Source organism: Capra hircus, chromosome 16 (genome assembly GCF_001704415.2).
Source record: "Capra hircus breed San Clemente chromosome 16, ASM170441v1, whole genome shotgun sequence".
NCBI classification, from domain to species: domain Eukaryota; kingdom Metazoa; phylum Chordata; class Mammalia; order Artiodactyla; family Bovidae; genus Capra; species Capra hircus.
The window spans coordinates 17,719,645-17,742,651 of record NC_030823.1 but is presented as its reverse complement, the minus strand read 5'-3'; the positions used below and the strand labels follow the sequence as shown (position 1 = coordinate 17,742,651).

The 23,007-nt window shown below is 38.1% G+C and overlaps 1 protein-coding gene and 1 pseudogene across 1 annotated transcript in view; both read left to right on the top strand.

Moving 5' to 3' along the window:
* USH2A (usherin) overlaps nucleotides 1–23,007 on the top strand; it is a 935,662-nt gene that overhangs the window by 609,184 nt on the left and 303,471 nt on the right. The window contains exons 41-43 of the mRNA XM_005690572.2: nucleotides 8,046–8,674; nucleotides 14,773–15,107; nucleotides 16,459–16,581. Coding sequence (XP_005690629.2) covers nucleotides 8,046–8,674; nucleotides 14,773–15,107; nucleotides 16,459–16,581 — 1,087 coding nt within the window. The remainder of the gene's footprint in view (nucleotides 1–8,045; nucleotides 8,675–14,772; nucleotides 15,108–16,458; nucleotides 16,582–23,007) is intronic.
* On the top strand, nucleotides 16,699–18,068 carry LOC102172374 (annotated as a pseudogene).

Below are 23,007 nucleotides of genomic sequence, written 5' to 3'. Positions count from 1 at the left end.
ATGTATTTTGGGTGTCGGTGGAGATGGATACTATCTCTGAAAGGATGTGCAATTGAGTTGACAAAGACTGAGGGATTGGCACTTGGCTCAAGCAGTTTTTCTGTCAAGGCTTCAAAGCCTTGGTTATAAAACTACCCATGCTGATAGCTCCATGCCGGGATCACACTTCATACTTGGTCCTAAACAGCACCTCCCATTCAGCAAAGGGCAATTTCCAGTGTAGAAATTCTACATATCAGCTTATGGAATGAAACAGAGAAGTCATCTCATACCCGCATTTAAAGTTCATACTATCAGTAGGGACCTTTCCACATCAGCCAAAGCCCCCAAACTTTCCAGTGCCAAAAAAAGGTCACCAGTAGCAACATTTTTCATATGATACTGCGATGGTGTGATTTCATCAAGCCTGTTAAACAGCTGAAAGCAGAAAGAGAAACCTAAGCAGAAAATGACCTAGAGCTAGAGAAACAAATGCTTGCATGCTAAAAGAGGTTCTCAGAGATGGAGAAAGGGGTGTGAGGAATTTTAATAGATTTTTTTTTTCAAATAATTTGTCATTTACATCAGTGGGCCACCAATATCCAATTCCATGCATTTTTAAAAATCTAGTGTGCTTATGCCAAATAATAATAATGCACATTTCCTATGAATATTTTAAATGCAGTTAAACTTGTGTTAATAAAAGATGTTTGTTCCAGCCAACTTGGTCAGTATAGTGTTCGACTATTTGTAACCAGATAAATACAAACAACGCATGATTTTTGTTTTAACATGCTGCTGGCTATCTAAGTACCCAACATGCCTGCAGTCTACAAAAATGCATTAAGATTGTGATAAATTTAGAAGCATGGATTAATAACATGAAGACACTTACCTATCAGCTGAAACTTTTTGATATCTATTAATAAGAAATAGCCATCTCTTCTGATTGTATTATTTATCTCTCTCTCTCGAGTATCTACAATTGTTTCCTGTGCAGTATAGGCTGTAAAAATGGAAGTTGGCTGCATGCCTTCTGCCTACAAAAATGTAGGCAGATTTTTGTAAAACATGAGATAACTCACTTTTCTTTAAAAATATAGATTCCCTAGACTAGTAAAATTCAGCTTTCTCCCAGGGTTTCTTGGCTACCAAGATCAAAATATGAAATATCTCTTTATTTGAGTCATTTTAATAATGAACTTGTATACACAATTAGGTCAGTCTGATGAAAATGAGATTCTTTTCTAAAAATCACTTATCTACCTCTAAAACAAAACAAAACAGAAAAGACAAATTTCTTCCAGAGTTGACCATTTAGTTGTCATATATTTTTTAAAGACTAAAAATTGAATGACTTTGCTAAATTTATAGTTTAAAACTCCACATATATATTTGTAACCATCCATCTAAGATGCATTATTGAGTAAAATTTGTGTGATTTGGCTATTCTATAGATTTACTCAGATGATTTTTTCGTGTGTTCATTATTTTCCTAATAGACTCATTGTTCATGATCTTTGACTGAAATCTGCTAAAAAATAGAAAGATATATCTTATTACCAACACAGTGAGATTTTCAGTACTATTAACATACTGTATCTACTTATTATATTAGTTCTTATTGTTATTTTTTCCCCACATTTTCAGTGCACTGTGAACAAAGGATGTAGTGTCTGGATCCTATTTTACTTTTCTTATTAGCATTTTTGAGCAGTTTTCCCCTCTCATTCATCTTTAAGATTCTCATAGCAATTTACAAAGCAATATTGAAATGTATATCTAACAGAACAATTTTCTGCCTTGTTTGTTGTCTAACAAAATTCTACTCATCCCTCAATCCCAGTTCAAATGGTACCTTCTCTGTGAAGCCTTTCCTCCTCATTTCTACCTTAGGATTTTGGTTTATATTCACTTGTGCAACATCAATATCTCTTTCTGAGTTGTAATTTCTTAGGACCTAGGATTCTGTCTCATTTGTCTTTGCAGATCCAGTGCTTAGTGGTGGATCTGATATAGAATAAGTGCCCCAAATTGTTAAAGTACTGATTAAAAAGAGTTTCATATAAACAAATGCATGAAACTACTGACTTCCCTCGTGGCTCAGACCGTAAACTGTCTGCCTACAATGTGGGAGACCCGGGTTCAATCCCTGGGTCAGGAAGACCTCCTGGAGAAGGAAATGGAAACCCACTCCAGTATACTTGCCTGGAAAATCCCATGGACGGTAGAACCTGGTAGAAAGGACATGACTGAGTGATTTCACTTTCACTTTTATGAAAACTTAAGCAAATCTTAATTGGGTACCTACCATACTGGAAGGACTGAAAGTTACAAGGATGAATAGGAAAATTCTTTACTTGAGTCATCCACAGTCTGCTGGGAAGAAATAATAAAACAATAGAGTACTGCATTTGAAGATGAGGGCAAGCTCAGAGGAGAGCTTCTCCCAACACCACCAGGTGTCAGGAAAGCCTTCCCAGAGGAGAACACAAGGAGGGAAAATTAGAATGATTTCTATTTGGGGATCACATCAATATCAGATTTCCAATTTACTTTCTCGCCATTGGTCCAGGCGAGGAAAGCTATTGCTGTAGGAGGTACCCACTGACACAGGAGATAGGGCAGCTTGTAGAATTCTCTGCCTGTGATGTCAGCCTCTGAATATGAGACAAGAAGGGTGAGGATGGGAGGCAGGTGTTAGAGAAGGAAACTTTATGGTAACTTATGATCTAATGTGTGTGTGGGTGGGTGTGTGTATGTATATACACATACATATACACATATAGAATTTACTGACATCTGTTATGCTATGGGTGTGCCCGTTCCTAATGAGTGACATAATCAGCCTATGAAGAAAATTCACGTCCAGTGATTAAAGAGATCTGCCAGTTGCTTTCTCCATCCTCCCAGGTGTTACCCATTTCAGCCTGTGACCCTTCATCTCTCCATAATGGAATAACAGGAATTCTATCCTAAGTAATGTGCAAAATTGGTATTTTTTTTAAAATAATAGTATGGTATGTTTATCATAGATTAGCTTATTTTTGAGACCTTTATTTTCTTTGCCTTGGTCAGAGGCAGCCTCTTGGCTGTCCCTGTGTTTCCGTTTTAACCGGGATAATGAATGTTCTAATCAGAAAGGTCTCTGCTAGCCCAAAACCATGTGCTACTTCAAAAGGAAGACAGATATATAGAAAGAGAATTCCAAAAGGAAAACATATTTTCTTCTTATTCTCACAAACTGTAATGGATAGAATACTGAGCCCTGGTGACAGAGAGGGGAAGTAAAGCTTTGGTACGAAATGCGATCAGTTGATCATGTTATTGCGCTTCTAGAGGGGGATTTTCCAATCATTTAATAAGTGTCTTTGTGCCTTTAAGAGTACTTAAATTTTACAACTAATATTGCATGGGAGAGATCTTTTTATTAGTGTGTTGTAGAATTTAAAGTCAGTCAGCACTTTAAGAGTTTTCTATGTGAGGGAAAAACAGAAACATTTGTAAATGAGGGTGGCCCATATTTATATCAGTAGATTTTATTTTATTTAATGAAGAACTGGGAGCAGTAAGTCTCAGTAGTGCTGCAGGATGATTTTACTTTTCTATTCCAAACTTATTTCCTAATCGCTTTAAATACTAACTTCTGAATGCTGACATGTTTATCCTCTCAAACAGGGATGTGGTCTCTATTTTACCCACAATGGAAAATCCATGATGCAAAGTAAATCATTCTGCTGAATTTGAGAGCAAAGTGTTTCTGTATATATGTCCCTACAATAGTTTATTTCCCTGTTGCATAGACTTCCCCTCCACCAGATTTTTGCATTTCCAGAATTTATAAAACAAATTAGTATCTTTATAGTCTTATTTCTATTTCCTAATATCAAAACCAAAGTGACCAACAGAAAAATCATTTGACAGGATGAACCAATTAATGAAAAATTCTATCCACCTGACCTTCATTTCCCTCTTGAATTCTTGAATCTGTTTGGGGCACATAAAGCCCACTGCTCTTCTAAATTTGGAACTTCTAGTTCTTTTAGGACTTTTTTCTTCCTTCATGAATTTTCACATTAACACATTTCATTCTCTGCCCCAAACTTTCAAGAAAGAATCCACAGCCACTCACCACGCAACACGTCCCCATTCTGGAAGACAAAACACTTTTCCTAACCTTCCTCTGCTGTCCTGGTCTCAGGAGAAATAGAGAAAACAGTTCCCCAATATCGGTTCACCTACTTGCAGACTATAAATTGTATCCTTTCAATTGAAGCAACCTTGTAGTGTTCAGATGTTCCTTTTATTAAGCAACGAGGCCCTGTTACACAGCTCTTTTCCTGTTTTGTCCGTTGTCTAGAAGCTGAATATTCACATACTTCCCAAATGGCAGTGCCCATTTGTAATATTTGTTTTGGGATACAATGATCTTACCTCTGTATCATCACAAGATTAATTATTCTTTATCTTTAATTTATTGGTCCTATTACTTAAGTCTTTTATTATAAGCTGTCAAAAAAACTCCTTTTGGGAAGTAGTTGGGGTATAAATAATAAATTGATAAAAGAATTCATGATTAAAGAGGGAACAGAATCCATCACTCCACTCTTCTGCTAACATTTTCACAATGAATAGCAAGCGACTGTATAAACAATTAGCACAGAGCATACTGCTACGTATAATTATACATCTATGTATTTGCCACCTTGGTTTTTAATTCACTGGCAGATTTAGAGGATATTCATTTATAGAGTTAATATTACTGAAAAAGAGCTTTTAAGCCAAGTGAGGTTTTAGTTAAAATGGCAAAAAGTAGCTTCAAGGCAGCAATGAGGAAACATCAGGAAAACTGAGCGATTGTGGGTAACTCTAGGAGCAAACGGGTTGTAGAAGACCCATGAAAACCACTTAAAAAACAGTTATATACACACAACAGATGTGTCATTGCAACTGTTTATTCTTTCCAATCATTTATACACACACACACACGCACCCATCCTTCCCAACATACACAGCTGAGTATAAAAATAAATAAGCAGACCCCTCCGTGAACAATCTCATTACTCTCTTTTAGGCTGGGGCTGAACTTTTGAAGCTGATGAGCGAAATCGTTTCCCATAAAAGATAATTTCATTTGCCAAAATGAAACTACTTTCCATTATTAATGCTATAATGAAACAGCCTGAAATATGAATCAGTGATCTGAACAGAAAGGATGCTCCTGTTCCCCGCTCCAGGAGGGGAGTTCTCTAAACAATTACACCCATGGAAAGGGCTGTACGGTTGTATTTTCATCACTCGCCAGCTGAGCTGTGTGGCTGTCATACTTCCAGTCTCCCCTCCAGTGACAGCCGCATTGACAACATGTTATACTCCACATTGATTTTACAGTTAAGGAGCTGATTGTGATATATAGGGATTTTAAGAATTCAGCTGAGAGGCTGACTTTTGCCTTTTATCATTCCATTAAAATTTTATAACCATCTTTTTCATGTCATTTCATCCATGAATTCTTACTTTAGAAAGTGATAGCTACTGCTGTGAGCATAACTTTTCTCATGTTCAGAGCTTTTTATTGTATTAGCAAACTACCCCAATTATAGTTATTACTCATGTTTTACATAATTGTGGTGACCCTTTCAACCATGCAGTGGCACGCCAGTTGATTTGTATATAGAATTAGATGATTCGGCTTATCATTTTAAAGCACTAAATTGAAAGCGTGCCAGGAGTCTGGTTTTAACACTTCCTTAGCCAAAGGAGCTAATTAAGCTGCTTTCAGCATCCTCTCCTGAGTCGCCTACTTTAAGGACCCTTCTTGTCACAAGAGCTGGGAGCCTACTCAGCTAGAGCGGGAAGCTAATAAAATGTATTCTGGCTTTTAAGGGGGAAAATATCATACAATTGAAATTGAACATCTCTTCTTGCCCAAGATAAGAGATCATCTTTAAGGAAAGGCTATGTTCTGTAGGGGCTTGAAGTACCAGTTCATCTCATTATCCTGGATGTTTCCCTGATAACACTATCATCGTAGTCAAGAGAAATAAAAGGTTTATCTCCATCATAACAGAGAGCAAACTGCATCATTGTTACTTTTCCCTGAAGAAGCTCACAGTTTGATAATGCACATATGATGAATAATTATGCAAGACCCCTGTGAAAACCCTAATAGAAAAATATTCTGATTTTTAAGCGTATATTACTCTTTTTTGAACAGGGAAGGGTGAGTTAGGGTTAGACTTGAAAGGCTCAATTCTCCACCATTGATTTTATAGACCCCAATCTCAGAGGATTTCGTTTTACAAAACAACATTGATATCTTACAAGACTTGCGCTTGCTTTTCTTTAGGAAAGAGCCAAATCTGGATGACAAGTATAAATAAGAAAGGATCTGTATTCCTATTTTGATGTAATAATTGCTACCGCTGCTGTGTACCAGAGAGCAAAAGTAAGAAATGTCACAGTGGTTTGACGAAAGCTTCAGAATGAAAGCTAACAACAGACTAAAACGAAAAATGTGATCCATCTCGGGATCATTGTACTTTTAGGATTTTTTCTCTTCAAATAGGATGCATTACCAAATTGTCAGAAATGGCTTGATTTCAGGGTTAGTGCAGTGTAACAGCTTTCCTCTCTAAAAGTAATTATGATTCTGCCATCAGTCCAGTTGGTGACAAATATGTGAATCATGTTGTGTAAAAATATGCTCCTATCACCAGCTACGATTGTGGTCCTTGGCTCTGCAAAGCCGTGGTTGCGTTTAAAATTTAAACCTTGATTATAACACTGAATCACACACACACACAAACTCACATCATCAGTGCTGTTTTAAACAATTACTAAATCCAAGTCTATCTTTTTTAAAGATTTTTCCATAAAATCTAATGTTCACAGAAGAATCTCATAAATGTTTAAATTGCTGTGGGCAGAAAAGGGGGATATAGGATTTTTCTTGATCTGTTGTAGCAATTTATAGATTTCAGGCCGTGGTTTATAAGAATGCTAAATGTTCTGGAATTACAGCTGTTACTGATCAGTGATTGAGCCAGATTTGTGTTATTGCACCATGTTCTTGCTTGTACCTAGAGAGCAGTAAAGCCTCAATATAATAAAAAGCACCTGCATTTTAAATGAAATTTCAATTGAAAAACTTAACAGCCCTTCAAATTGCAGAATTTAACGCAGCCCAGTAAAGCTTAAATAACACTTTGCCTCCGCAGGCTGAGGGGTTTGCATTCAAGGTGACTTGAGTGTGTCGCATGGTGAAATTATTTACAATTAAGGAATTTCTCTGGAGGGCTGCAGGATATTTGCTGCTCCACAACACCTAAGCGGGCATATGGCGGGCCTTTTTCAGTATTCATGGAGCCTCCTGAACCTTTATGATAATTGAATCAGTTAGAGTGCTGAGTGGAGCAAGCATTAAACCTGTTAACCTAAAGGTCAGATCTGTGCATTGTTTATTTATCAGTAGGTGAAAGAGCTAAATCGGCAGCTTCTGTCACAGTCACAGTAAAAAATCACCTATAATATTAACAGGGAGTAGATAAATTGCAAAACATGGATTAGAATGATAAACAGACCCAGGGATAATATGGAATATATAATGAGAGATGCTGAAGGATTTTACTGGGCTATAAAATATGCAGGTTTGTTATGATAGTGTTATTGATTATAATGAGTTACCAGAGTTCCAGAAAAATGGGGCATAAGTTTGAACTTTGGTTACAGCTGTCCTCTTGTGTCTTTCCCTCCTAAGGTCTTTATTTCAGAAGAGTCTTCGTGATGTTGGGGAATCCTTAGCTTTAATCAAAAGAAATGATTTAATAAAGTTATCTTACAGGAGCAAAAGCCAGTTGAATCCAATAATGTTCAACAAGTACATCTCACACATTTAAGAGGAAAGTAGTCATGAGCCTTGTCTTTATGACACTTGGCCACTTACTCAATGGCCTTTACCAAGTGTCCAGTTTCATATTCTGGAGGAGAGTGATCACTCATTTTAGTTCTGTTCTGAGGTATGAGAAGTTTCCAAGAGGTATCACTACTTACTTTCTACTTTATAGAACCTGGACCTATAGACCCTCCAGTTATTCTGGACAAGAAGTCAAGAATGATGTTGGTCACCTGGCAGCATCCTTTAAAGTGCAATGGGCTCATTACCCATTATAACATTTACCAACATGGCCGCCTCAGCTTGAAAACTCCTGGAAATGTCACTAATGGCACAGTGACCCATTTACGCCCATATACGGCCTACACGTTTCAAGTAGAAGCTTGTACTTCAAAAGGGTGTTCCCTGTCAGCAGATTCCCAGACCGTTTGGACACTCTCAGATGCACCAGAAGGTATCCTGAGTCCAGAGTTGTTCTCTGATACCCCAACATCCGTGATCATATCTTGGCAAGCCCCCACCCATCCCAACGGCCTGGTGGAGAACTCCACAATCCAGAGAAGAGTCCAAGGAAAGGAGGCCGTTACCACCCTGGTGACTCTCCCAGGAAGTCATCCCAGGAGGTTTATCGACAAGACTTCTGCTCTTAGCCCGTGGACAAAATATGAGTATCGAGTGCTGATGAGCACTGCTGATGGAGGGACAAACAGCAGTGATTGGGCAGAAGTGACCACGAGACCCTCGCGACCTGTTGCGGTGCAGCCCCCCGAGGTGGATGTGTTAGGACCCGACGCAGCCAAGGTAAGAAGCTAAGTGTCTGTCTCCTCTGCAGACGAGGAATGTACCCTGCATTGACTCCGTGTCAAACAGAGCCATCTACTGACAAAATGCACATATGTGTGGTTTTAGGCAGTCACTGGAGAAACTGGGTTTTTGGCCTTTGGCCCAAACTTTCTCGAATTTGATGTCAGTTTTTCATTTCTCCCTGTATCCCCTTAATTATATTGTTGAGATGCTTCCATTTGCCTCACACACCTGAAATCCTTTGAATGCCACCCTGGGATGCTTAGCTTAACCACCACGTCAGATCTAAATAGATCAGAAAATGAGAAGAGGTGGGGAAATGCGGGGGAAGAGATTAGCGTATTAACAAAAGTTCCAATTACCAATATTCTGATTTTTTTTTTTTAATGATCAAAGAATCAAGAGGATGGGGGAAGAAAGAAAAATAGCAGATTACGGGGCTATTTAGGAACTGTTCAATTATTCAGTTCATTCTGCTGGGAATGAACTCTAGAGGCTAGGATAACTACCATTGTTTTGGCTTGCATACAAACTTCATTCAAGGGAAATTAGTGTAACCAAACAGGAGGGAGTTTTGTAGCTTAGAAGCCTCTTTTGTGTAAATACACACATGCTTCCATGGATTCAGTCTTGTACTACTGCCAAAAGCTTTGGTGCAGCAGCTTGCTCACCAGAGCACAAAACAAAGGACATTTGCATAACAGCAAAGTTCATCTGTTGAAATTATTACTTGAATCTCTGTTGTGTGTTCTCTCGTGCCTACGAAAAGCAAACACTGGGTGATGCTAAATAGTGTAAATCGTTGAAGAAAATTAATTGAACCTACATACTAAAATCTGTGTTTCAAAGTCTGCCTTCATTAGTTTCCACATGAGATTGGTCAAAGCAACACAGCTTCTTGATAGAAATATCTCAAATGTATAGAATTTTGTTCATAAAACATCAAAAGGAAATCAATTTGAAGGACATGATGTATGGTGTTTACTATATGAATTGGGCAATCTTAAGAATTGTTCTTCATTCAAAGGAAAAGCAGAGCAAACCAAAGGAAAACCCCAAACAAACCTCGAGTTATTCATCATCCCAGAAATGACTTTTCTTCTTAATCCTAAGGGAATTTTGCAAAACTTCGGTGGCAGTACCAATCAATATGATGTGACATAAGCACAGTCCTTCACAAAGGCACAGCTAGGTAATGGACATTTTTTCTGGATTCTTTCTAACAAAGATTTAATTGCTAGGCAGATCCAAAAGATGACAGATATTTTCAGAACAGTAATAGCTCAGTGCATAGTTCTATGTGATTCAGCGTTTATAAGTGATGATCAAAAGCATTCAAAGCAAGTCGCCTGGCTCTCCCATTCGTCCCTTTTTTCCCTTCCTCTGTTGATTCTGTGGCCTCCTCCAGGAATCAGACATGTGCATGGCTTTTCAACCTGCTAAAGTGCGGTTCAGCTTGGGTTTGAGAGCAGAATCTCATGGACACTCACCAGGCCTGGAATCTAAAAGTCTCTAAGAAGGTGCTTAGAAGATACAGACCGTGGATACCAGTGATCATTTTTTCAAAAATTCATACCTTTTACTAATCCTTACTTTATAACTAGAAAATAAAAAATTATCAATGAAGAGAGTCATCAGAATTATTTAGCTGAATCTAGTATTGTACTATACGTATTTAAATAATATTAAAACAACATATTTATGCTTCAGAATTATTTGCTCACCTTCAGAAAGGTTCGGAAATATCTTCAGATCTCCAGAATCAGTGTTCTAATGACATTACTTATCTGGTAAACAGAGGCAGTGTGACATCAGTACAGTGATTTCTTTTTATAAAAGATAAGATTTGAAAATTAAAATTGCGGATGGATAAAATCTGAGGAACAGAAGCATGGTCTTTAATATTCATTCAATATTTAGCATATGGAGTCATTCCAAATATTAGGATGAGGAAAATTGTCAATGATATTATTGACAATAATAATAATAATTTCAGTTCTACCAACATTTATTGAGCATCTGTACATCTTAATGAGTGCCTCTTTAGGCACTGAGGACACAGTTAAGATCAAGACGAAATCTCTACCTACATGGAGTGTACATTTTACACAAAACAATATAAATAAATAAAATGCTCAGAAATGGAAAAACTTGGGTGAGAATCAAGTCAGGTTAAGAGGAATATAGACTACCAGTTGATCGGTTGAGAGATAATACAGGAACTGGACTGGCATTTCACTCTAGTTCTTAGCATTTTGCACCATCTGGTCTTTTTACCACCACTCCCCCTGTAAGAACTTGCAGTCTGATAGGGAAAACAAGGAAACTTGACATACTTAGGCCAACTGGAAAATAACCCAAAGTAACATCTTTGTAAGTGTAAAAAGATGAGCTATGTCTTGGCATAGATATGAGCCTTAAGAAAGGAAAGTTGCATAAACAACAAGGTTCTCCATAGGGAATTATATTCAATATCCTATAATAAACCATAATGGAAAAGAATATGAAAAAGAATATATATATATATGAATAACTGAATCACTTTGCTATATAGCAGAAATTGGCACAACATTGCAAATCAACTATACTTCAGTAAAATAAATTTTAGAAAAAGGGGAAACGCACATATTATTAATATCTTATTTGATTATAAGGAAAACAACATATAATGTCAAAGAGGTCGTGTTATCTGAAAAAGTGAAAGCAACACACTTTGATGTATTTATTCATTTAAGAAAATGCATTTCATTGTATACAGTTGGTAAAATACCAAAACCTGTAAAAGAGAGTTTAATAAAGCTCTAATTTAGAATTATGCTATAGATCCAAAACTTCTAAATAAAATAAAATATTAGCAAATTGAACAAGGATACTTATTCTTAGCCCAGTCTCAGCCCATTATATCGATCTTCATGAATACTCTTATTCATAAAGTTCTTTTTTTCCTTATTTTTATTTGAAGGATAATTGCAATAGTGTTGGTTTCTGCCATAGATCACCATGGATCAGTCCCTTCCTCTTGAGCTTCCCTCCCACCTCCCATCTTAGCCCATCTCTCTAGGTTGTCACAGAACCCTGACTTGAGCTCCCTGAGACATATAGCAAATTCCCACTGGCTGTCTATTTTATATATGTTAGCTTTATGTAGTTTTAAAATGTGATTTGATGAAGTTAAAGAAATTAGGATTAAATCACAATGTTTTTGTGTTACTTTTTTCAAGTCTAAAGCCAATCAACTAAACCACCTTCATAAATTTTTGTTTATGACCAGGATCATGCAGGTGCCTTAATTGTTTAGGGCCACACTTCAGAGATCTGATTGAGTAGGTGAAAGTCAGTAGTTCCTTAAACACCTACCCACCTGTCCTATCTTATGCAAATATATAGTAAATAAACAGAGAAATGGAAATCCAAGCAATTAAGAACCACACAAATGAAAGAAACTATTGTGGTCAACAAAGCATCTCTAAAATAAACATTTTATTCTAAGCCATAAGTGACACTTTATTTTTAAAATTTCAGTGCCAAAGTCTTGTTTTAGAGAACATCTTTTGCTTATTAAGCTAGGAACATGGTCCTTAGTCTGAGTTTTTGGGCTACAACAATATTTTATAATCCTTCATCTGAGCAATAGATAAATAAAAGGCCATGGGAAATTAAACTGAAAGTTTTAATCTCACATATTTTGGCCACACTGTAATAAATGTAGTCTTAAGCATTGGAAAGAATGGAATCCAATATTTCACTAACTGGCTCCTTAAAAAGCTTGGTCACATTTATTTTTAGTAATAGCTCCAGGATGTTTTCAAGAGGATGATCAAATTAGATACCATTTCTGTTAGCCTACTCACTATAATGACAATGGCCTTCTCCACCTTGCTCTAAATTCCTTCTAAAATTTTTCTGTAGAAGTAGAGTCATGTCTTCTAACTCAGTACTGTCAAAAAGATATATCTTCCTAAGCCTTTAACTTTTTAAGTGAGAAAAATAGCAAATTTCTGGATGCAAACATTTATAGTAGAGAACACAAGGATTTTTTCGCTCTTCAAATGACTGTCTTCAGAGTCATTACATCACATCTCTTAATCTCTGCAGGTTGATATCTTATTCAGATTTTTATTTTATGAATATTTTCTTAGCCTCAATAACCGAGTTCCAAATCAATTCACTCTCAGCTCAACTGCGAACACAGACTACATCTGAAGTTTGTAGTTTGAATTCTTTCAAGGACTGCCAAGCCTTGACCTGAACTCTCAGAATATTCTAGTTCCAGAGGCAAGTGGCATTCCACATGTGAGTCAGGTAGAACTGAGCTGTGATAACCATTCCATTTTTTATTTGCAAGTACCAGGAAGCCCTGTAAGTTTGACCTTGACTCATTTCTCAAGCCCACAAAGAACACTGTACCACCAAAATAAATAGAATCCTATGTCTGCTTTATAAACTTTGCTTAATTTAGGCCTCTTTGATCTCGCCTCCACCCAGGCAAATCCTCTATGCTCATAAGGAACGCATCTAAAACTTGTCTTCACCAGCACATTTTGGAACTCTCTTCTCCTAGAAGTTTTTAAAAGCAGCAATGATTTCAAGCCATGTAGTAAAATTTCAGTAGATGCCAAGTCCTTGTTAATTATAAATGAGGACTGTAATCATCAAGCAGCTGCCCAAATGGCATGTTGTTGTTGTTTAGTCACTCAGTCATGTCCAGTTGTTGGTGACCCCAAGGACTGCAGCCCACCAGGCTTCTCTGTCCTTCACTACCTCCCAGAGCTCACCCAAGACTCAGTCATGTCCGCTGATATGGTGATTCCATCCAACCATCTCATTCTCTGTTGCCCCCTTCTTCTCTTGCCCTCAATCTAAGTCTTTTTTTGTCTACAACAATTAGTAAGAGTACCCTATGAAAATCTCAGGTTAGATTGCTCCCAGAGGAAACTTATTTCCTTTAAGACAGAAAATTTTAGTTCATCCTTCTCTGTTCTAATTTCTCTATTACACATTTCGAATTTGAATTTGTATAGAACTATACATGTAGGTATCACTATATCACTTTGTGGAAAACTTGTTTAAATTATCAAAATAGCTGAATGCTAAGGAAAATATAATGCCATCAGCCATGACTGCAATTACTTGTTAAACTCCTTCTCTGAGTATTTGGCATTAAATAAGTGTACAATTTAGGCTCTGTTCTCATGAAGCTTACAGTCTATTTGGGAGATGAAATATATACTCTAAAATTTAAAGACTATTGCAAAGCAAGAAAAAAAGAGATGAAGCAGGATGGCATATAAATAATGGATTTTCAGTGACCTATGTGCATTTGTCTAGGGTCTTTTCCCCCTACAAGAGCATAAGTTGGGTTAGCACAATCCCCTTACAATATTTAGTCAGAGAAGAAAAAGAACATTAAACATTATTAGAAAACATTGTTGTTTCTTTCTTCTGACTTTCACATCTATGACTTAGACAGGGTCATTTTTTGCTTGCTTTTTTAAAGCTTTCCACACGTCTCTTCTCTGCGAAAATGATATGTTACTTTCTTTGCTACATTATGCTCTAGAGAGATTCAGAAGCTCAATTTCACATTCTCAGAAAATGCAAAGAATGATTTCTGCACTCCCACCACCACCATCCAAAAACAGAATAGTGACATATTTAGAATACACACTTATAATGCAAAACAAGGAATTCTGATAGTTCGTCTAATTGAGTTATAAAGAAGGACACTCTCAAATCCTGCTGCTGCCCCACTGATGCGTGTGGATGTGTGAATTCTCTCCACGTGTGTGCTCTGCCTCTTTCCAGACACCCGTGGTGGAGATGAATCACTGAGGTGTGTATAGTCTGACAGTCTAAGAAAGTCTCCAGACTAACAGCCCAACCCAGGAAACAGCATCTCATTTAGTTCCTGGTGTACTGCTAATTGATCTGAAAACTCTTCATTACTGTCTAGTGTAAAGGGCTAAGTCAAAAGTGGGCATTTCTACAGTGACTTAACTGAAAACAAGACAGAGCAAAACGCCGGGCCCTGTGAACCTCCTCAGCTGCTCTGCTCCTATGTTGTCATATTGGTTCTAATTTTTCTTTTATTTCAGGTCACTTGGAAGCCCCCCCTCATCCTGAATGGAGACATCCTTAACTATGAGATCCGCATGCCTGACCCTCACATCACGATCACGAATATGACTTCTTCTGTGTTGAGTCATGTCGTTACTCATCTGATTCCATTCACTAATTACTCCGTCACCATTGTGGCTTGCTCAGGGGGTAATGGGTATCTAGGGGGGTGCACAGAGAGCTTCCCTACCCACGTGACCACCCCTCCCGCCCTGCCGCAGGATCTTGGCCCATTGTCTGTGGTTCCACTAAGTGAATCATATGTTGGGATTTCCTGGCAGCCACCATCCAGGCCAAACGGACCTGATTTGAGGTAAGAGACAGTGATGATGCTTTTGGATTTTGTTGTGGTCTTCTCTCTTCGGGAAGGAAGGGAGGAGGCTCTTCCTCACATATGAATATAGAACTAATTTCTTATTGGATATTCATATTTGTGGCTTTTTTTTATTGAAGTAGAATAGATTTACAATGTTTTGTTAATTTCTGCTGACCACAAAATGATTGAGTTACTCATATATATACATTCTTTTTTATATGATTTTCCATTGTGGTTTATCACAGGATATTGAATATAGTTCCCTGTGCTATACAGTAGGACCTGGTTGTTTATCCAATTTATGTATAATAGTTTGCATCTGCTAACCTCAGGTTCCCAATCCTTTCCTCCCCCACACACACTGTGTCGACCTTACTCATAACTTTCATCCAGTTTCATCTTGTGTATCTTGACATATGGAACCATGAAAAGTTTATCATGGTAAAAATATCATTATATTGTGGGAACTAAAAATGGTTGAAAGGGCTTCCCAGGTGGCTCAGTGATAAAGAATCTGCCCGCCAGTGCAGCAGACGGGGGTTCAACCCCTGGGTCAGGAACATGCCCTAGAGAAGGAAATGACAACCCACTCCAATATTCTCACCCGGAGAGTCCCATGGACAGAGGATCCTGGCAGGCTACGGTCCATGGGATCACAAAAGAGTGAAGATACGACTTAGTGAGTAAACAACAACAACAAAAAACCTTGAAACAACAATCAATATCCTCTAATGATTCTCTACACAATCCGTCTCTTCATTTTCAAAGTATATTCTTACTGTATGGTAAGCAAGTTTGATGCATGCTCTAAATGACACATTTGCACAAATATACCTCAAAATTCCAAAGCATTAGCCAATAATTCTTTGGTATGCTATTACTATCTGGAAACTTGTAAAGCATATGGTCAGGAATATAGATGAAAGAAAAGAATTGTGATTCTAAAATGGCTCTATAACAACTTGACATTTAGCCAAGACTATGAAGTCAATAATATTCTCATTGTTTATAAAATATTGGTGATAAAAGTCTTAGGAAGTCACTAACTTTATAAGTTTTTGTGCTTCTACTTTGAAACTGACAAAGTTTTGGTAAATCTGACATAGAAGAAATCTAAATGTCATCATTTTACTGATAATAGTAAAATGTAAATGGAGCTAATTGTTCCACTTAGCTACAGAGATGATACTTGTGCCAGAAAAAAATGATTATCAGAAGAAAAGAATATTAAGATGTTTTCTTTATGTTCACACATATACATCACACACTCGTACCATGAGACAACCTGAATTTTGGTAATAATATTAGGTGAGATAATCCTGATGTTTCTGCTTGTCTTTTGCTTCAGATATGAACTTCTGAGATGTAAAATCCAGCAACCACTTGCATCAAATCCCCCAGAAGATTTAAATATGTGGCACAATATTTATTCAGGAACTCAGCGGTTTTATGAAGATAAGGGTCTTAGCAGGTGAGATTACAAAAACTATAAAAACAAATGCTGGCATTCAGTTTGGGGCATGTTGAATAGTTTAGAGAATCTGAGTGTCTTCGTTGTGTGAGCAAGTTATCAGTTATGTGATAAAACATGTTGGTTATTATTGGTGGCATTAATCATCGAACTGCAACAGCCAGCAAGTTTAATATTTGCCACCTTAACTGCACTCTTAAAATAAGCTTTTTGAAGTTGAGTTTGTAGGTGTTTGAGTCTTACCCTCTTGCCTTTGTCACAGCTCTAATCGACACCATAAGAGAAAAATAATGAAATATTGAACTTGTGCAGAACTGGGGAAAGTTTGGGCACTTGTTAAATGTTTGCTTTTCTAGGAAGTAATTTGTTGTAACTCATTGATTCAATTCACAAAAATTATTTAACTCACAGGCTTGGGACTTGAAAGAATTCAATCTAGAGTTTGAAGAAACCAAAAAATGAGCAAATAGGTACTGTTAGTAAAGAGCACCCCATGGGAGAGAAAGGAGGGCTATGTTTGTATTCATCCTGTGCTGGAGAACTAGGTTTGCTAGCCTTGGGGGAGTCAGTAAACTTCTCTGGGCTTCAATTTTGTTGTCCATAAAATGAGACTGGATGGGGTTAAGTGAAGTCTAGATTTTCATGAAGCAAGAAATGTAATGAAATTTTGGAGGGTCAGAAGTCACCACGCTGAGGGTGGTGTGGAGGGTGCTGAGTTCGATTTGAACCCAGGCAGTGACACAGCCCCCAGTCCTCGAGCTGCTGGGCGGAGGGGGGCCAAGCTTCTCTCCATTCAGCAGGACCTCAAGTCCTGGAGGTCTCATCCTCCAGACCACCCGGAATATGCCACCCAGATACCAGTCCAGCAAAGCCAAGAAGATGACCCACCCCTTTCCATGCTGCTGAAGGACTACCAGAACATCCCTGGAATTGCCAAGGTTGATGATGTTGTGAAAAGACTCCCATCTTTGGAAATGGACAACAAGAAAGAGATGCTAAAAATCAAGAAAGAGCAGTTGATGAGCAAGGTTGTGGAAAACCTGAAAGACACCAGCTCCTTGGAGGCTTGAATTGTTGCCTTGACTGTCAAGATCTGCAGTTATGAAGAACACAGGCAGAAATATTGAAAGGACAAAGCCCAGAAGCACTGTCTGCTGTTGAGCATTGACAAGAGGCAAAAGATGCTCAGAAACCTCCACGAGACCAACTATCCTGTCTTTGAGAAGACATGCAAGGAGTTGGGGATTGAGTATGCTTTTCCCCCTCCATACCACCGAGAAGTCCACCACCACTAGGTGACCAAGAAGGCTCTGTGCATTTGGGTTTTCCAAGAGATTCAAAAGCTGAAGAAGCAAAAAAGGGCCTTAAAAGCTGCAGCTGCAGCAGCCCAGAAACAAGGACAGAGGAACCCAGAAAGCCCTTCCGAAGTCAGACCAGAGGCAATCAAAAAAACCCAATAAATGTTGTTAAAGTCAAAAAAAAAAAAAGGAAATGTAATGAAATTTCAAAGAATCACGAGTGTTATTTTATGAAAACTTTTCAGACCTATTTTTCAATAACTTTTCTATCAGGTTATTTTTCTAGACTCACCACTGACTAGCTCTGCTCTGAAGTCTGTTTACAATCTGGCCTTGCCCGCCTCCCTTCATTCCTCCTCTCCTTGGCTTCTATGCTTCAGCTAGTTCGTAATGTGTTGGGCACCTCTAACAAGTGACACCCACTCCTAGACTTCTCCTCATGGCTGCCATTTCCCCTCTGTCTATCATCCTTCAAGTCTTGACCTAGAAGTCTTCTAGGTCACCTCTTCCTGGTCTGAATCAGCTGCTTCTTTAGTGTATTTCTATAGCACACCCCTTATATACCACTATTGTTTTTGCACTAATTTCACTGCTTATCTGGACACCCCATTATATTGTCAGGTACACCCTGAGCAAGGCCTTACCTTCAAGACCTCTGTATTGCAGTCCTCACCACAGTGCCTGGCACAGAGTGGGGGCTTCGGTCAATGCTAAGTGAAAGAATATGTTTAGTAATAAGTAAAGGATTGATTAGTCACTTCCCTGTGCCTTGGGATTCCTAGTGGCTCAAATGGTAGATAATCTGCCTGCAATGCAGGAGACTTGGGTTCAATTCCTGGTCAGGAAGATCCCCTGGAGAAGGAAATATCAACCCAGTCCAGTGCTTAGCCTGGAGAATTCCACGGACAGAGGAGCCTGGCTGACTACAGTCCATGGGATAGCAAAGAGTTGGGCAAAACTGAGTGACTGATTTTCACTTTCACTTTCACTTTCAAAGCATTGATTAGTCATTTCCCTGTGCCTTAGGAAGATTAACTACGGTGTTCTTATCTTTGGGGAATGGGTAAAACTAAGGAAAAGTCTCCTATTCATCTGAAAGTGTCATGGTGGGAAAACAGATATTGTGAGATACTTGAAGGGAGGAATACATAAATCTATTCACAGAATAAAGTGAACAAAATGAACCATATAAAATTGCCATTTTTCATGGCAAAAATGATCAAAAATGATATGTTATGAGCATATGCTTTTTGTTCAACCTAAATTATCATGGTCACTATTCACCACTATATTTGATTCACTATTTACTTAATCCAAAATTGCTATAAAATGATAACTTCAGTTGAAGAAATTCATTTTATTCAGCAATTTCATTTATTTTTACCATATGGTGAGGGACACTGTGATAAGAAACAAAGATGAGTAGCGTAGCCTTTTCCCTCAAAGAGCTCACAGTCTCGTGGAAAAAACCACTCACACACATATACTAATTGCTATAATATCATCACATTTAACTACAGTTTCACCATCACTCCCTAGGAAAATCATATGGAAAGTAGTTTTCCATGATCTGTGAACTCTAAGTGTCTGAAATACAGCAATTTCCAAAATAAAGAGGACTTGTCTATTTAACATTACTGAATGGATTTTTAGCCATGAGACATTTGGCAGAAAAACACAGTAAGTCTCAGAAAGTTAGTTTTATTTCTTCATAGAAGCAGTGAAAACTTATTAAAGAATTAGGACCAAAGCCAAAATTTCATTATTGAATTTTTAGTGATGCTTGTAAGGATTTTTAATGAGAAGTCCAAATCAAAGACTTAAGGAAAGAAATTAAGTTAAATCCCCACAAATTAGACTGAAACATAAGTTGACATAAACATATTGATGACAGCTGCTTCTAGAAAAGAAGTGTACCTGGGTCTCCTGAATTGCAGGCAGATTCTTTACCGTCTAAGCCACTGGGAAGCCCACCCTAGAACAAAATGAGGTGATATTTTGACTAGCCTCATGATACTAAACATCAAATATTTTTTCCTTTGTATCTCCATGTGCAAAGTAAAATATTTACACTAATTATTCAGATAGTTTAGTTTCTTCTGAATATAGTAGGTAAGGGGTAATTTGTCCTGAATTACACAACTAGTTGCCTGATTGCTGAATTTTGCTCTATATAGACACCTGTAGGGGAACTGCAGGTTTATACTACTTGTCACTTTCTAACTTTTATTCCTTCATGTACAAAGTGGCCAAGTTATGATTGTTAGGGGAACCATAACTTTGGATTTCCTGACATTTTCATCACTTGGAAAATCTGGAAAACTTGCTGTTGTCATCTAATGCTTCTTCAGTGAGTCAAGTTGAGTTTAACACACAAGGGCAGCCACCGCCTTTATTTTAAACATCAGTCCACCCTTAGGATTTTCAGAGCCTCACTGTGCCTTGTCTCCTGAGTGATCTAATAAAACTTCTGCAAACTTAGTGATGGCATGCCCTCCTCTTTGTTCTGGATCTGACAAGGGGAGAACAAGCTATAAGAAATGATAGTGTCTATTTTAAGGAAAATGTTGACTTGTAGATTATAGTAATTTAGCCACCATATAACAATTTAGCCACCATTGAGTTTATGAACGGAGGTATGTTCTAACTCCTATTACTTTCAGTTATCTATAAATTCCTGCAAGTATCTCTTTATCAATGGCAGTCTGGAAAGAGACCTTCATATGAGCATCCAAATTTTTTTTTTACAAAATTCTATTTACAAAAAATGACTGAACTTGACTGTTTTCAAGTTTAAATGCTTAAGCTAAATATAATGGAAAATCTAAGTTTGAATATTAATGACAGATTCTAATTTTTTGCCCTGCAAAATGAAATGTTTCAAGCCATTAAGAGGACATAGTTTCTAGAGAATGATAGTCAAAAGAATATGACATTCATTCCCCTTCTTTGTAATGAGATTCAGTCAGTTCAGTTCAGTCACGTCCAACTCTTTATGACCCCATGAACCACAGCACACCAGGCCTCCCAGTCCATCACCAACTCCCAGAGTCCACCCAAACTCATGTCTATTGAGTCAGTGATGCCATACAACCATCTCATTCTCTGTCGTCCCCTTCTCCTCCTGCCTTCAATCTTACCCAACATCAAGGTCTTTTCAAATGAGTCAGCTCTTTGAATCAGGTGGCCAAAGTACTGGAGTTTCAGCTTCAACATCAGTCCTTCCAGTGAACACCCAGGACTGATTTCCTTTAGAATGGACTGGTTGGATCTCCTTGCAGTCCAAGAGACTCTCAAGAGTCTTCTTCAACACCACAGTTCAAAAGAATCAATTTTGGGGGGCTCAGCTTTCTTTATAGTCCAACTCTCACAGCCATACATGACCACAGAAAAACCATATCCTTGACTAGATGGACATTTGTTGGCAAAGTAATGTTTCTGCTTCTCAATATGCTATCTAGGTTGGTCATAACTTTTCTTCCAAGGAGTAAGTGTCTTTTAATTTCGTGGCTGCAGTCACCATCTGCAGTGATTTTGGAGCCCAAAGAAATAAAGTCAGCCACTGTTTCCACTGTTTCGCCATCTATTTGCCATGAAGTGATGGGACCAGATGATGCCATGATCTTAGTTTTCTGAATGTTGAGCTTTAAGCCAACTTTTTGTTCTCTTCTTTCACTTTCATCAAGAGGCTTTTTAGTTCCTCTTCACTTTCTGCCATAAGGGTGGTGTCATCTGCATATCTGAGGTTACTGATATTTTTCCCGGCAGTCTTGATTCCAGCTTGTGCTTCATGCAGCCAGCGTTTCTCATGATGTACTCTGCATATAAGTTAAATAAGCAGGGTGACAATATACAGCCTTGACAAACTCCTTTTCCTATTTGGAATTAATTTGTAATGAGATTAAATATGCACAAATAACATTTTCTGCTTTTCTAATGTGGAAAGACTGGGTCAGTTCCATGACACATGTTCCTATAGCATAAACATATTCAGTTCAGTTCAGTTCAGTTCAGTCACTCAGTCGTGTCCGACTCTTTGTGACCCCATGAATCGCAGCACTCCAGGCATCCCTGTTCATCACTATCTCCCGGAGTTCACTCAGACTCACATCCATCCAGTCCATGATGCCATCCAGCCATCTCATCCTCTGTCATCCCCTTCTCCTCCTGCCCCCAATCCCTCCCAGCATCAGAGTCTTTTCCAATGAATCAACTCTTTGCATGAGGTGGCCAAAGTACTGGAGTTTCAGCTTCAGCATCATTCCTTCCAAAGAAATCCCAGGGCTGATCTCCTTCAGAATGGACTGCTTGGATCTCCTCTCCAACACCACAGTTCAAAAGCATCAATTCTTCGGCACTCAGTCTTCTTCACAGTTCAACTCTCACAAGTTGTAGGTATTAAGTAAAGGAGTTAGCTTCATGAATGTGGAGGGTGAATGGAAGGACCACCAATGTGAGGTAGATCCTGTTATTTTCTTCCTCAATATCACAACGTGCGTCCAAGTTGGGTTTATAAATGAAATGGGCTTCTTTGGTGGCTCAAATAGCAAAGAATCTGCCTACAATACAGGAGACCTATCTTTTGTCCTTGGGCCGGGACGATCCCTAGGAGAAGGAAATGGAAACCCACTCCCGTATTCTTACCTAGGTAATCCCATGGACAGAGGAGCCTGGTGGGCTACAGTCCATGGGGTCACGAAGAGTCAGACACAACTTTCACTTCACTTTTCCCTTTATCAATGAAGGCCAGCTCTGTTACATTGGTGTACCATCTGTTAGCAATGTACATATTTCAAAATGAGCAAATATATATCTATTTCACATATAATTTAGTAGAATCACAGTGCTGTTTTCCCTTTTTTTCTTCATTGTTCTAAGTTTGCCTCATTCTGTCCTTTTCTAAGTGTCATCATATTGAAAACTTACCTCATGGAAAAGGAACCCCTAAATCTGAAAGGAATGCTTTTTTTCATTGAAGGTTTTATTACCTAATGTTTTCTTTAAAAAAAAAAAAGAAATCAGGTTACTTTGCTTTCATTTCTTTTTCATGTTGATGATCAGTAGAATAGAGACAGAAATCACAGTAAGGTTATCTTGGGTATCACATTCTGGTAGCAGCAATATAGAT